General features: G+C 45.4%; 1 protein-coding gene across 3 annotated transcripts in view; it reads right to left on the bottom strand.

Moving 5' to 3' along the window:
* Positions 1-12,578, bottom strand: part of abcc1 (ATP binding cassette subfamily C member 1 (ABCC1 blood group)) — a 29,945-nt gene extending 17,367 nt beyond the window's left edge. For 2 of the 3 annotated variants that reach the window (XM_080905458.1, XM_080905459.1), the window contains exons 1-16: positions 12,443-12,578; positions 9,639-9,815; positions 8,665-8,814; positions 8,361-8,498; positions 8,107-8,232; positions 7,447-7,508; positions 7,060-7,191; positions 6,747-6,974; positions 5,235-5,412; positions 4,932-5,093; positions 4,525-4,617; positions 3,268-3,471; positions 2,973-3,119; positions 1,423-1,510; positions 1,247-1,316; positions 707-833 (exon numbers count right to left, since the gene is read on the bottom strand). In XM_080905458.1, coding sequence (XP_080761584.1) covers positions 707-833; positions 1,247-1,316; positions 1,423-1,510; positions 2,973-3,119; positions 3,268-3,471; positions 4,525-4,617; positions 4,932-5,093; positions 5,235-5,412; positions 6,747-6,974; positions 7,060-7,191; positions 7,447-7,508; positions 8,107-8,232; positions 8,361-8,498; positions 8,665-8,814; positions 9,639-9,815; positions 12,443-12,490 — 2,130 coding nt within the window. In that variant the 5' untranslated portion in view covers positions 12,491-12,578. The remainder of the gene's footprint in view (positions 1-706; positions 834-1,246; positions 1,317-1,422; positions 1,511-2,972; positions 3,120-3,267; positions 3,472-4,524; positions 4,618-4,931; positions 5,094-5,234; positions 5,413-6,746; positions 6,975-7,059; positions 7,192-7,446; positions 7,509-8,106; positions 8,233-8,360; positions 8,499-8,664; positions 8,815-9,638; positions 9,816-12,442) is intronic. The other variant, XM_080905460.1, reaches the window with a different exon arrangement.
* Between the last annotated feature and the right edge of the window lie 2,868 nt (positions 12,579-15,446).

The following is a 15,446-nucleotide window of genomic DNA, read 5'->3' as shown; positions in this document are numbered from 1 at the left end:
TCTTAAAGAATGAAGAACACAAACTTTGTCCTAAACCTCTCATGTTTAACTGTTTTCCCACTTTTTCTTTGGTCATTTTAGCCTTTTTGGCCAGGGTGAAGGGAGTATCTGCCATCAAACACGAAGACAGCTGCATGTAGCTATGATGGTGTTTGCTAGTTCACCTTACATGCATCATCAGATTCGAGGTGTTACCTCCTTTGACAGTATCACAGTATCAGCTTAAAGCACTTGTTGCTGCTGAGTTTGCATCTTTTGCTGTGAAGTACAGCCAGACTTTTTGCCTTGGGCATTTTTAATCTGTAGCTCTGCTCTAAAAGAACGTATGTACCTGGCCCCGCCTACTATCCTCGGAAACATAAAATGATTGGCTAGAATCCAAAGTGTGTCACAGCTCAGGAAAAAAAAGCAGCGAAATGTGCGCTGCTTTTCGGTCTGGTTACTACCGTTTATGTCAGAACTGGTGCCATCATGGCACCGGATACCGGTACCCATCCCTAGTTATGACACCAGCTGTCTGCCATCTACACTGCAGTTTCCAGGCATATACCACACTAGATTCCCATCTAACAAATGCTGACATCAGCATAAAACCTACTGGATGACTGAAGTATAAAGAAACAGGTATTGGAGCAGCACTGCCATGGAAATCTGATGGGAAAAGCAGCAGACAGTGAGGTGTGTGTGTGTGTGTGTGTGTGTTCACCTTAACAGTGACAGATCCTTCAAGTTTGTCCATCTCTCCAAGAAGTGCCGAGAGCAGCGAGGACTTTCCCGAGCCCACGTGTCCCACCACAGCCACCAGAGAGCCTTCTGGGATATTTATATTCAGCCTGAACAGAGAGAGTCGTACAGTTCAACTGTATGTAAGCAGCATGTTCAGTATTAATGACAGAGTCTTTACAGAACTGATTAAGGAGAGTCTGTTTTTCCAAGCTTATAAATATTTAAATTGAGGTAAACCAGTGGCTGCTGGGAGGTCCAGCTGGGTGACTCACGCATTACTTCACTTTGTCATACAGGGATGTGCTAGTGCACAAGCAAAACGTAACCACAGAGCCAGCAGACACAGACACACACACACAGACACACACACACACAGAGACACACACACAGACACACAGACACAGACACACACACACAGAGACAGACACACACACACAGACACAGACACACACACACAGAGACAGACACACACACAGAGACAGACACACACACACACACACACACACGCACACACACACACCTCTTGAGTGTTGGTGATTCGGTTCTGGACCAGGTGAAAGCCCCGTCGGTCACAGAGATGCTGTGCTGGGCTGAACAGAGAGGAGAACAATGACTAGTTTGACCTGCTGTGTATGAAAGCGCACACGGCTGTGTCTCTGGATTCGAGCATATGGTACTACAGGAAAGGGGACTCACAGCCTTCTGCTGCTTTGTGCTCCACGCTGTCCAACTGCAGCTCCTCGTGTGACAGAAACACCCGGAGTCGCTTCAGGGACACGCTGGCCTGAGGACGGACAGGGTGGGAAGCTGTCAGAGTGCAAAGGTGCTGCAGACTGCTGCTTAGTACAACTAACACAGAGGGAAAAAGGCCCCAAACCACAATTTATATTCATGTGAATATAATATTCATGATTGGATTTTGTGGGAGAGTGAGGAGAGGGAAAGTCCACAGCTCCCTAAATATAAAAGCCAGGTTCCAGTGTAACAGCCCGTAACACTTAAGGTATAACGTGTCATGTGTAAACTGGGAGCCAGTGCAAAGTCTATCTCATCATTTGGATCAAATCATGGAGTCGTATTTAAATCATGTGCAGGAACAGCGAGATGTGACGCTAACACGTCATCATATCATGGACACTGTGCTCTGCCCCTGGGCTTTGGTTTGTGCACATGGTGCTGGGCGGAGCAGCCTCCTCACACTGGGCAGGCTCACGGACAGGTGTTACAGGGGAGGGGTTTGTACTGTACAATATAAAGCGCCTTGAGGCGACTGCTGTTGAGATTTGGAGCCATATAAATAAAATTGAATGGACCTGTGAGCTGGATGTTGATGTGCAGAGTCTACATTAATGATCTCAGCATTCACCTCAGTTCTCCTCAACACGTCCCCCACGAGCTGATAGGCCCTGGATGAACTGTACATCATTGTCATTGGCTTAGAGAACTCTAAACCCAGAGGTATGAAAATGCTACCAGCGTGTCACAAACCCTCCCCACCCTGCCTTTGGGGAGGAAGACCACGCTTCCACACTGCTGCTGCCTGACTCAAGACTCAAACAGAAAGACGTCCATCAGCACTTCCTGACAAACAGGAACCAGTTAGAGAGCTGGAAAACACACTTCCTCCACTGTCATGACAAACACGGGACCATGCAGAGCTGAGAGCTCAGTCGCCCTCTGTGCTGCTTAGCTAGTCGTGACTGTGTCAAAGCTTTAATATCCATGTTATATTCTTACATACACTAAACAGCATTACTGACTACAACAGCATCATGTTTGTTTTAGTGTAGCAAGCTACAACGTAGCATTACAACCAAACCACACCTGGAAACCCAGTCAAGCGTTCGTGTTAGCAGGCTGCAGACTGGGCGGAATGGTTGTAAACCAGTTGTTTATGTCACTGCAAACCTGATATGGTTGCCCCGTAAACCGCTTCACTTTTGTACAGTAGGAGGAAGCAGAGCCACATGGTCACCTTCCTGGGTCTCCTTACCTGGATTACATCCATCAAAACATCCTTGTGATGGTTGGTACTACACGCCCCACACTCAACAGCTTTTAATGCAACAACAAAAACATCCAAGCTTTTACTTAAGGTCCTTAAGCTCATGTATACCAGTCCTACCATCCCAGTTTGAGCACTGGCACAGACTGGTATCCATCTAACGTTTTGGTAAACCTGAAGCTTTCTTTGTGGGTTTCTTTGTGACGGGATGAGTGTGCGAAGAAGACGGAGGGACACGCACCTGCACCATGCTACTGATGACCATCGGCAGCATGTTGAGAGGAAAACGCAGGATGTTGAAGAGCGCCAGCGACACAAAGGCCTTCTGGGCGTCCAGCACGTTTCGTTCATCAATCAGCACGTACACAGCGAAGGTTGACAGGGCCACCTGTGCAGTGACGCAAAAGACATGGCAATGAGAATTTCATTAATGACAGCAAAGTGCTGTGTTTGGTTTAACTGATCTGCAGCTGCTCTTTGGATGTGTGTAATGTTTGTCCACTGTGGTGTGTCGCTCTCTTCCCCGTCAGACTTACAAGGAATGGTGCACAGACCCAGGTGAAGGTGGACACCGCCCCCAGGTAGGCAGCCTTTTTCAGGACACGCAGCTCACTTTCACGAATGTCTGACACCTTTCCTTTGAAGGCCAGCTCCCAGGCATACAGCTTCAGCACTTTGATGCCATTCAGCATCTCATTCATCAGCTTAATGCGATTGTCTTTACTCTTCATCTGAGCCACCTGCAACAAACACACAACACTGTGCTACAAACAGCTACCAGCTAACAACGTGTGTGTGTGTATAAATGAAAATAATCACTGTACTTGCTGTCACTCGACACGTTATCACACACTCTTTAACAGAAATGAACTGGCATTGACATGGTGACCACCCAGAGCAAACTGTGCATCGACACAGTGCTTCACAGATTTGAGGCCCGTCATCTACCGCAGTGTTTCCCAACCACTGGGCCGTGGCATGTAGGTGTGCCGTGGAGGTTATCTGGTTCCACCTGATTGGTGCTCTAAGCGACGGCGTGAGTAACGGGCAGAACAATGACGTTCTCTTCCACTAGAGGGCAGTACAACCACCTGCTCTAATAAATGTGTTGCCAACCGGCAGTAAAAACAGAAGAAGACAAAGAAGAACTTAAATAACAGTCATGCTGTGAGACGATGTTTAAAAAGAAAGTGTTCAGTCTGACCTGGTCCTGGAGAAAACTCGACCCAGATGAAGGCCCTAGCATGAGTAGTGGTCAGAAGGAAGCAACAAAGGTATACTGGGACAAACAGAGCCAGTTCTGCTATACCTGGTGGAAGAATGATCCGTATGCTTTTTGACATTTTTGTTTGGTGGTGTGCTGCGGGATTTTTCTAATGTGAAATATGAACCGTGCCTCTAAAGCCTGGGAAACACTGAAATGTATAATTCTATCAAATGTATGTATTGGGAACTTATTTACTGGAAAATGTGGTAATTCCAGTAAAGCCTGACATGGATGTGTACATGGGTACATGTGGCGCCTAGAGCCTATCCTAGCGTTCCCAGGCGAGATGCCCCCTGGAGCCGCTCCCAGTCTGTCATGGGGCTAACACAAAGACTTTCACACATACGTCCAATGATGCATGAAGCAGGAGCACCGTGCATGGGGAACATGTAAGCTGCACACAGAAAGGCCACCACATGGCTGAAGGATTGAAAGCCAGCCATAGTTATAATAACAGTAGAACACGAAAATGTAAGGAAGGTGTATACGGGTGTAGGATGTGGGGATAATAATACTAAAGTCCCACCTGGTAAGCTTTGGTTTTCATTGCAATTACAGCATTAACAGGAACCATGAGGACCATCACAGCCACTCCAGCCAGCACAGACGGACCCAGGTTCTGCACACACGACAACAAACTGCTTCAGTGCAAGCCTGTGGGGCATTATTCACACTAGTGGAACCATCCTTCCACAAGCAGAGCGGCACTTTAAAAACAGATTTGTTGCACTTTAGAAAAGGAGAAACCAGCTGTAACTGACAAGCATTACATTAAACATCATCTGGAACAATCAGGCTTCCGCAGCTGCCCAAGCCTCATGAGCTGAGCCGACACACAATAGTACGTTTATTTTCTTTATATTGAAAGTATGTAAGCAGCATTAAACATTTGATTTTAAAAATATATTTAACGTTTAGTTTACTTAACCTGACCTGCCAAAGAAAGTAGAGGGCCAGGACCACCTGCAGAGGAGCAGACCATATCATGTTGATGTATGTGATGAGATCCATGAAGCGCTGCGCGTCCACTGACATCAGGTTGACGATTTCTCCCACTGTAGAGGTTCGCCGTGCCGCGCTGCTGATGACCAAGGCCTGAGGAGCAGATGAAGCGATGAGATACAGGCTTTTCAGCAACCAGTGATGGACAGAATAACAGTCAGATGGTTACATTTATCAACCTTCATCACGAAGAATCTAAATCGCTCTGAAGAAGCACTTGTGTTTGTCCGTTACCTTCCTATAGACGGCTCCAATGACTGCAGTGCGTAAGCGCATGCCTGACACAAAGCATACATGAAAGTACTTCTGCAGGATGAGTGACTGCACAGAGGTGCAGACGAAGAGCAGAGCAGCGTAGAAGTAGCCCTGCCAGGAGGGGGCGCTGGAGTCATTGACAAACTGGATAAGCAGTCTACAGAGAAACAGGAAACAAAGGAACATTAAGCACCCTGCCCCTCGGTCCTTATTGAAACTGCATCGTGTACTCGTGTAGCAGAAAAACACGGAGCAGCCCAAAGCAACACGTCGCACTGTCACCACAACCTTCACACCTAGAGTCATCATGTAATCAAATCCATTTATTTATACAGCACTTTTCACAGGATAAAACCACAAAGTGCTTCACAGTAATATAAAACAGAAATACATAAAATAATCAAACACACAGCACAAATCTAATTAAAAGCTAATCTAAATAAATGAGTCTTAAGCTGCTTTTTAAAAGAATAAATACAGTCAAGTCAAAGTAAAGATGGAGGGAGAGCACTCCACAGCCTGGGGGCCACCGCTCTAAACATCTGTCTCCTCTGGTCTTAAAACGAGTTCGTGGGACTACCAACAGCCTTTGATGAGAAGATCTCAGGCTGCGAGAGGGAGCGTGGGGCTCTAAAAGATCAGAAATGTAAGCAGGGGCATGACAAGTCAAAGCTTTAAAAGTCAGTACCAAGATTTTAAAATGAATTCTGAAGTGTACTGGAAGCCAGTGTAATGAGCGTAACACTGGTGTAACGTGCTCTCTTTTTGGTGTCTTAGTTAAAAGCCTTGCAGCAGCATTCTGGACTAACTGAAGACGCTCAAGATTCCTTTTGCTCAAACACAGAAAAAGGCTGTTACAATAATCTAAGCGAGAAGAAATTAAAGCATGAATAACCTTTTCTAACTCAGACAGCAAAGTTCGCAGTTTGGAGATGTTTCTTAGCTGAAAAAGGCAGCTCCTAATTAACTGTGAGCGTGTTGTTGTAGGGACATGGCAGAACCAAAGATCACACCGAGGTACCTGAGGCTCAGCTGAACAGATGAGCCGAGAGAACCAAGATGCTGTTTGATTAGAGATATCTGGTTGTCGGGGGCAATAATTTAATGAAATGTTGGTCTTTCACCAGCTGGTTCACATTTGCAGCTTAGATTTTGTGTTCAGTTCAGAGCACCCAGCCTTCTTAGGGTAACTGAGTGGGTGCTCCACAGGGGGACCTGACGGTGAGACCTGGAGGTGGAGTCCTATCAGCTTTGGGTAGCCCATTGATGGGTACGGAGCGCCAAGCGGAGCTCGACTTGGCGCTGAGCAAAAACTTGTGTGGGAGGAGTTTGTTGAGGCACAGCAGTCCTGGCAGAGATATATTTAGTGCAACAGATGGGCGCTGATGTGTTTGAACAATTAAAGTTCTAGAGCATGATAAATGCACGATGCAACTTCAGACAGATCAACGACTCAATGTCATCTTATCAAAGGGTCTACAGTTTCCTCACCGCAGGATCTCAGGGCCAACAAACATTAGGATGTCCTGGATTAATTTATAGATGCAGGAGATGAAGAAGTAGGGCCCAAACGTGAGGCACAAGGCCCACAGCAGTGAGGGCTCTTTATTTTTCTTTCGAGGTCTCAGAATCAAGATCTCAGACTCTTCCACAGCTTGGCGCTGAGGGTTTTCACTGTGGGGCACTCGCTTGGACGAGTACAGCATTTTCTCCTCTGACCTGTGAAGAGAAAGCAGAGTTAACCTGGCTGGATGTTTCCTGAACAATCTGCATTTGTATAAAGAAGTTTGATCCCTTTCCTGACCTTTTAAATTTTTGGCACTGTGTGTTCCAGCGTTTGACCAACTGTGGGACGACTCTGTGGGAGCAGTCCTCAGCGTTCAAAGACCACAGGTCCTTCTCCTCCAGTGGGCGCCTGTAGCCTGTCATCATCATTCTGGTGGAGAGGTTAGGACAGGTAGGAGGATAAAACAAAACATGTAGAAGCTCAATGCGCAGTAACGTTTCCAGAAAGCCCCAAAGGACCATGTAGAAACCAGAAGTTTCAACACAGAAGACGTCAGCCTTGTCTTAAATATCAATAACAAGCTCCTTCTTTAGAGATGATACCGACCAATGTGAGATTTTGTTCATCAGCTTTATTACACAGAAATAAGAGCACGTTCACCGGAGTGGAACGGCGTGTTCCTACCTGGTGATCCACCAGAAGGTTATTCTGGAGAGGAAAGACGCTCCAGGCTCAGGGCACGGATTCTGCAGACAAACATCGAGCAGTTAAACACAATGATTTCCACGGCTCAGAAGACGCAGCAATGCTTTCACTGTACTACCAAAAGTATTCGTCTTTCTCCCTCCACACATCACATTCCCGATCCGTAGGTTTAATATGATGTCGGCCCACCATTAGCAGCTCTAACAGCTTCAACCCTTCTGGGCAGACTCAAGTGTTAGGAGTGTTTATGGGAATCTTTGACCGTCGTTCCTGAAGGTCAGACACTGACGATGGATGAGAAGGTCCGGCTCACAGTCTCTGCTAACTCATCCCAGAGGGCTTCTGCTGGGTTGAGGTGGGACTCTGAGTTTGGTGTGGAAGAACCTGACAGGCCTGCACACTGGTCTTTATGGACCGGTGCACAGTCACGCTGGAACAGGAAGGGGCCATCCCCGAACTGTTCCCACAAAGTTGGGAGCATCAAAATGTGCAAACTGTCGTGGCTTCCTGAAGCATTAAGAGTTCCAGGAACAAAGGCCGAGCTGATTTGGAGGGGTAAGCGAATACTTATGGCAATACAGTAATCTGAGTATAAATGAGTGACAAGGGAAGAAAGAGAGATTCGTCAGGCAGCCTCACAGAGTCTTTAACTTCCCGGGAAAAGAGGGGTAGCTGGTCGGTCAGGCTGGACAGGAACAGAGCAATCAGCAACAGAGCATAGTAGATGTAGAAGGTGGTGTACCTCCACACACACACTGTCTGAGGCTGCACAACAAGAGCATGTTTTTAATCAAACAACCTTATTTTGTTTATTTACTGCAACATCAGTTCGATTAGTAACCAGTTATTTCTCATCATGTAAGTAAAGTGAGTCCTGCTCAGTGAGCACTAACCTGCTCCAAGGCCTGGAAGACCTTTGACCTGAAGGTGACAGTGGCACACAGCAGTGCCAGCAGCCAGTAGATCAGCATCACCCCCGATGACTGAGCCCCCTTCATCCGCTCATAGTGGATTAACATGACAGCCAACAGCTGCGGCACAAGCACATATTTTATATACTAAAAGAAATGGTCCATTTAGTTTTTACAGCATATATTAAAGAGTCAAGTGACAAAAGAAAGACTACCCTAAATAACAAAATACATGTAAGCTTTTCTCAGCTCCGTAAAGAGACGGTAGAGACAGCTGGACGCTCACCATGGTGAGGCCCAGTAAGGTCGGACTGACGAGGCGGACAGGTGCTGGGCTGCTCACATGACTCCTTTCCCAGAAAGAATAAAAGACATCTGACCAGCAGATAATCCAAAGTAAAAAGCCAACAGCCTGTGGAAACAGATGAAATCGCTCCTGGATTCGTTGGTAAATACATTTGGTATTTAGTTTATAGACATATGACTGACATCTCCCACAGTTACTGTAGTGACAAGTGGAACCAACCAATGAAACTACAAACACACTGTTCAGTCACTGTAATTAAAACAGCTAGATTAGATTAAACTGTGATCCTTGATAATGTCATCTTTGGGTAGCAGAACATCAAATGTTTAAACTGTGAAAACACGCAATTAAAAAATAGATAATGTCATTATGACTGTGATAGCAGCAATATAACGTGGTACTAATATCATAGAGCTGTAGGAACATTTGGTACCAGTCAGGTTAACTGGTAACAGGCCAGTAACATGACTGTCCCCAGCCTTCCTCCTGGTTAGGACAGGCCCAGAACCCTGGACTATGAGCGGCCCACGAGGCATTCAGATACCAGGACCCCCTCACCTGCCTCTGCTCCGAGTCCCTCCTGAATGACTGAATTCAAAAGTCCAGCAACAGGCCTCAGCTCCCAGACGACTGCGGACTATTTTTAAAAGAGGGAATCCCACACAGCGGGAAACATGGACGTTTTTAAGAGATGCGTTACTTCCAAAAAAATTCAAAATGACCTTGTTGTTTTTTAATTGTACCTTTTCCTCAGTTTAAACATTTGTTTTTCTGAATAAATGAATAAAATGATTTCATTCAGTTTTCCACAACATCCCATTTTCTTGAAGTTGGAATTGCATCATGACTCGAATCTTCAAACATTTGTGTTTGAACGAGTTTCTGCTTTGCTCCACTGACAGAACAGATGAGTGCAGTGATGAAAACTACTACAGCGGGCTCCCATAACTCACAGTTTTGGCTTTGTTGAGGTGAGTCATACATATATATCCATGGTCATGGGTATGGAGGTAGACGAGGTAAAAGGGTGCACATATCCAAAGGTAGAAGCATGGCAGCCACACCAAGACAGTGTTCTGGAAACACTGGGTGAAGTCGGGATTATCGGTGTACCATGTACGGTTCCAATCCTGGAAAAGGAACAGTAAGGCTGAAGACATCTAACAACAGCAGGGAAAGACACTCCTGACACACATTACTTATGTGTGGCCTGGAGTTATTAATATAGCTTTCTTGTCTTATTTAGATCAACAATGTTGCATTTTACTGCTACATGCAGCTGCAAAAATGAAAATGAAAAGAAGACCTCATCACAGTATAGGACAGGTGTCCAACTCCAGGCCTCGAGGGCCGGTGTCCTGCAGGTTTTAGATGTGTCCTTGAGCCAACACAGCTGATTTAAATGGCTAAATGACCTCCTCAACATGTCCTGAAGTTCTCCAGAGGCCTGCTAATGAACTCATGTGATTCAGGTGTGTTGACCTAAAATCTGATCTAAAACCTGCAGGACAGCAGCCCTCGAGGCCTGGAGTTGCCCACCCCTGCTATAAGACAAACTCAGTTAAACAGACAATAACAAGGCAACTCCCAAAAAGGTTTTGTAGGTGGTGGACACAGACCACGGCCCTCTTCTCAGCAGACGGGACTGATTTTCCTCCATTTTTATTACCAGATGACACCTACAGCCCAATGACATGTATTCCAGCTCATCCAGGATGGCATCTGTATGCGCCACTGCAAGAACGTTTGCTGCATCTCAAAACTGTAGAGATGCTAGGATAAGGTCTAATGAACTCGAAGAGCTGGAGAGAGATGCAGAGGAGCAGGAAGTATAAAAAGCACGTCTGTGGCCACCACCAGTGACCCTTCCCTTTTGAGGCTAACTTGTCATTACTCTCTAGTGGACTTATGACTCTGGTTTGGACCAAAGCAAATCAAAGTGAGAATATGTTGTGAAATGGATTCACAACAGTAGATAATAGAGTTTATATTATACTTTAATGATGGAGTGCTATTTTCAGTGTCCCTACCTGGAGGCAGTAATGCTAAATGGACTGCTTCTGATATCGACCCAGAGCTTTTCCACTCTGAGCACTCAAAGCTTTACACTTTCACCCAATCACACCAGCACTAGTTTTTAGTGCTATCTAACTAACATTCATACACACTCACACTCCGACGGATGCATCGGAGAGCAACCTGCAACATGCAGAATGAAGCAGACTGGGATCAAACCACTAACCTTCCAGTTGGTAGATGACCTGCTCTACTACCTGCTACAGCCGATATCAATCCCTCCCTGTTATGTGACAGGAGCCTGACGTAAAAGGTTCGGCAAACAGTGAGAGATGGCAACCAGTGAGAGATGGCAACCAGTGTTGTGATACCCATTACCTGACTGCAGTTTCAAAGTATGGTGACTTCATGTCCCGAGCAAACAAAAGAAACCATGACCTACGTACCAGCTGCTGCCAAGTCCCATGGCAAAAATATAGCCTACCAAAGTCATCAGCTGTGAAATATTAATAAACAGCAACTTTTTATTTTTGTTATTTCAACTAAACATAATCCTCAGTTTGATCACACCAGTCACAAACACATACCTGAAACTAATAAAGGATGGAGACAGATCGAATGTGCTCAAGTTACTAATTACAGCCAATCATTATCTGATAATACACCAATTCACTGTAAAATCATAACGGTTGTTATATGCACAGCTATTCCCCCTCAGAAACCTTCCTGTTCTGTAGGATGTGTTTGGTAGACGCACCATGGTTGCTGTTGTCGGTGCCTGAGCTACCAGTCAAGCTACGTGATGGATGCTTGTTTTGGTTGAGTTTAAGTTTCTCAGTTAATGTCATCTCAGAGTAGCGGTGCATGAGATGAGCCCTCCTGGCCGTAGTATTCCCACAGCATTTTATTTTATTGAACAAAATACTGATACTTGGTGTTTCTGTATCTGCTGTATCAGCCCCCACCCCCGGGGTACACTCCATCCTGTGGTGTTACTGTGAGCAGCGCTCAGGACGAGCTTCCATGTTGTGGAGGGAATCAGTTTGATGATGTCACACTTGTACTTGAATTCTTCATGATCCGAGTTGCTCGCCCTGTTAGCTAGTTCAGGTGAGTGTGTGCTGTTAGCACCTACTACATGCCTGCTGGTGTGTGAGGTCCTACCCAGCTCCATGTGCCTGGGGCTCATCCCTGGACCTGTGCTGACTGCTTTGCTACATCGATCCTGGGCCACCTCTTATATTGCCTTGCACACTCTTTGGGCACTGGCTGCTTTTTCACTGCAGTCCTGGTTCCAGAACCAGCTTCAGGTCAGACCCTTAGGTCCTTCATTACCGGCAGGCTCTGACATGTCCTCAATAATGGTTTTAAGCACACTACCACAGTGCCACGCGTGGGAGAGAGACCACAGGACACTTCATAACATTCGCACTGGGACTGATGACAACGAGTTCCTACAGACCAGGAAACGAGAGGGAACAACACAAACACGAGCTCGGTGAACACTTGTTCCACTGCGAACCTTCCATGTTCAGATCAGAGAACATGTGAAACGGCCAACGGAGGCTCAACGATCAGCTGTAACGATGACTTCTAATAAGAGAAGCGCGTCCGACGTGACTAAATAACACGCAACCTGCCGTGGCTTACTATTAGCACGTACCGGGCACCGGCAGCCAACGCCAGCTACGAGAGTTTAAAGCTAGAGGAAAAGACACGGAGTCTGTGACAGGTAACTCACCCACAGGGGATCGGACCTGTCCACGCTACAGAACTGATCAAACCCCATTCGCTGCGAAGCATTAGAAAAGCCGGGGCTGCGAGCTCAGCTTGTTTTGTAACGCCTGTTAAGACGAACCGGAAGGTTGTTCTTCTTCTTCTTCGGTAATTCAGACACTCGGCCCAAACGTCTACACTGCCACCTACAGCTTCTGTAACGTTATGGCTAACTACACTACGCCATTTGTGCGGTGGGATTGCTGCTGCGATAGTTACAGGAAAAGAACAGGCCGTGTGACTCGTGTCATTACATAGAGCAGATAGTTTGGTACTGTGGAGTGCAAGCAGGTGTGCCTAATAAAGACTTTACGACCCAGATGTGTGTTTGTGCTCCCAAAACTGTATATTCACAGCAAGAAAGACAGAAAAGGTCATCATTAAAACGATCCCATGTTACACCAGCTGTGTCTGTGAATGTGTCTTAGAAATCACTTTGAGTACTCATCTGACGAATATCACTTCATTCACATTTCTAATGTAGCCGGGTGGAAAATGGGAGAGAAATGTTTATCTTTTCCTTTCCACTAGTGGGTGATGTTTTAAGCATTTTCTCTGGTTGTAGTAGAGAGTGTCTGGTTTTCTAATGTAAAACAGTACCTGCTCCAGCACCATATCTAAATGCAAGGGTTCATTCTAACCTAACCAACTGCCCAAAAAACTACAAATACCTGGACAGGAAACAGGAAGTTCTTTTGTGTGTAGATGCAGAGGAGGCATGTGATATGTTATGGAGAGAAGGATTTTTGATTAAAATAACAGATGAGTGTCAACAGTAAAATGTATAAATGCATAGGTGGATAAGAAATTTCTTAGTGTTAGAATTAAGTTCAAATTATCAAGTAGAAAACAGTACTCTTCAAGGCAGTATAGATATTTACTATTATGCTCAATTATATTTTTAGCAGTACAGGTGAGTCTGTGGGTATCACAGTATTTGCACATGATGGGTTTATTTGGAGGAGGGGAAGAAGCAAGATTAGAGGAGGCATTAGATTATCATCATACTTCAAATCCTCATAATAATCTGAAATTATATCAGAATCAGAATCAGAAAGGGTTTTATTGCCAAATGTTGAGCAGGTTTACAACATTAGGAAATTGCTGCGGTGCTTCAGTGCAAACATACTGTTATAAATACTGTTATAAATTAAGCTTAAATAGACATGAAAATAAAAATGAGAATAAGAATTAAAAGTGCTAAGTAGATAGATATATACATGATATATACATGAGTGCAGGTGGTGATCAGTGCAAACATGGAATGATGCAGTGAACACAGCGTAGGGTCATGTGTTAGTGGTGGGAACAGTCATATGGTTATTGTTCATGTGTCCAACAGCAGAGGGGAAGAAACTGTTCTTATGGCGAGAGGTTCTGGTGCGAATGGACCGGAGCCTCCTGCCTGAGGGGAGCAGGTCAAACAGACTGTGTCCAGGGTGAGAAGGGTCAGCTGTGATCCGAGCTGCACGCCCCAGTGTCCTGGAGGTGCACAGGTCCTGCAGAGATGGGAGTCTGCAGCCAATCACCTTCTCAGCAGAGCGCACAACACGCTGCAGTCTCTGTTTGTCCCTGATAGTGGCTCCAGCGTACCACACGGTGATGGAGGAGGTGAGGATGGACTCGATGATTGCAGTGTAGAATTGCATCATCGTCCGTGTTGGCAGGTTGAATTTCTTCAGCTGCCTCAGGAAGTACATCCTCTGCTGGGCTTTCTTAATGACGGAGGTGATGGTGGGCTCCCACTTCAGGTCCTGGGTGATGGTGGTACCCAGGAAGCGGAATGAGTCCACAGAGGTGATGGGGGTGTCAGTCAGGATGATGGGGGGGAGTGGAGCTGTGTGCTTCCTGAAGTCCACAATAATCTCCACTGTCTTCTGGGCATTCAGCACCAGGTTGTTGTGGCTGCACCAGGATATATGAGGATGCTATAGAAAGAATAGATTATTTTAAATATCTAGGAATATGGTTTGTTAAAAAACTGACATTGAAAATGTTTTTAAAGTAAAAAGTAACAAAACTCCTGTTTCTGTGTTACAGGTCAGGATATGTGACACGTTGACATCAACGGGTCTTTTAGACCCCATTCCTACAAAACAGCTTTAGTGAAGGTTACAAATGATCTTCTTATGGCCTCTGACAGTGGACTCATCTCTGTGCTTGTCCTGCTAGACCTCAGTGCAGCGTTCGATACTGTCGACCATAATATCCTATTAGAGCGATTAGAACATGCTGTAGGTATTACAGGTACTGCACTGCAGTGGTTTGTATCATATCTATCTAATAGACTCCAGTTTGTGCATGTAAATGGAGAGTCCTCTTCACACACTGAGGTTAATTATGGAGTTCCACAGGGTTCAGTGCTAGGACCAATTCTGTTTACATTATACATGCTTCCCTTAGGCAGCATCATTAGAAGACATAGCATACATTTACACTGCTATGCAGATGACACCCAGCTCTATCTGTCCATGAAGCCAGATAACACACACCAATGAGTTAAACTGCAGGAATGTCTTAAAGACATAAAGACCTGGATGGCCACTAACTTTCTGCTTCTTAATTCAGATCAAACTGAGGTTATTGGACTCGGCCCTGAAAAGCTTAGAAATATGGTATCTAAGCAGATTCTTACTCTGGATGGCATTACCTTGGCCTCCAGTAACACTGTGAGGAACTTTGGAGTCATTTTTGACCAGGACATGTCCTTCAACGCACATATTAAACAAATACAGTGGGATGCAAAAGTTTGGGCAGCCTTGTGAAAAGTCATTATTTTCTTGTATAAATCGTTGGTTGTTACAATAAAAAATGTCAGTTAAATATATCATATAGGAGACACACACAGTGATATTTGAGAAGTGAAATGAAGTTTGTTGGATTTACAGAAAGTGTGCAACAATTGTTTAAACAAAATCAGGCAGGTCTCAACTTCATTTCACTTCTCAAATATCACTGTGTGTGTCTCC

This window comes from Rhamphochromis sp. 'chilingali', assembly GCF_963969265.1.
Source record: "Rhamphochromis sp. 'chilingali' genome assembly, chromosome: 15".
NCBI classification, from domain to species: Eukaryota; Metazoa; Chordata; class Actinopteri; order Cichliformes; family Cichlidae; genus Rhamphochromis; species Rhamphochromis sp. 'chilingali'.
This window is presented reverse-complemented; position numbering and strand designations above follow the sequence as displayed.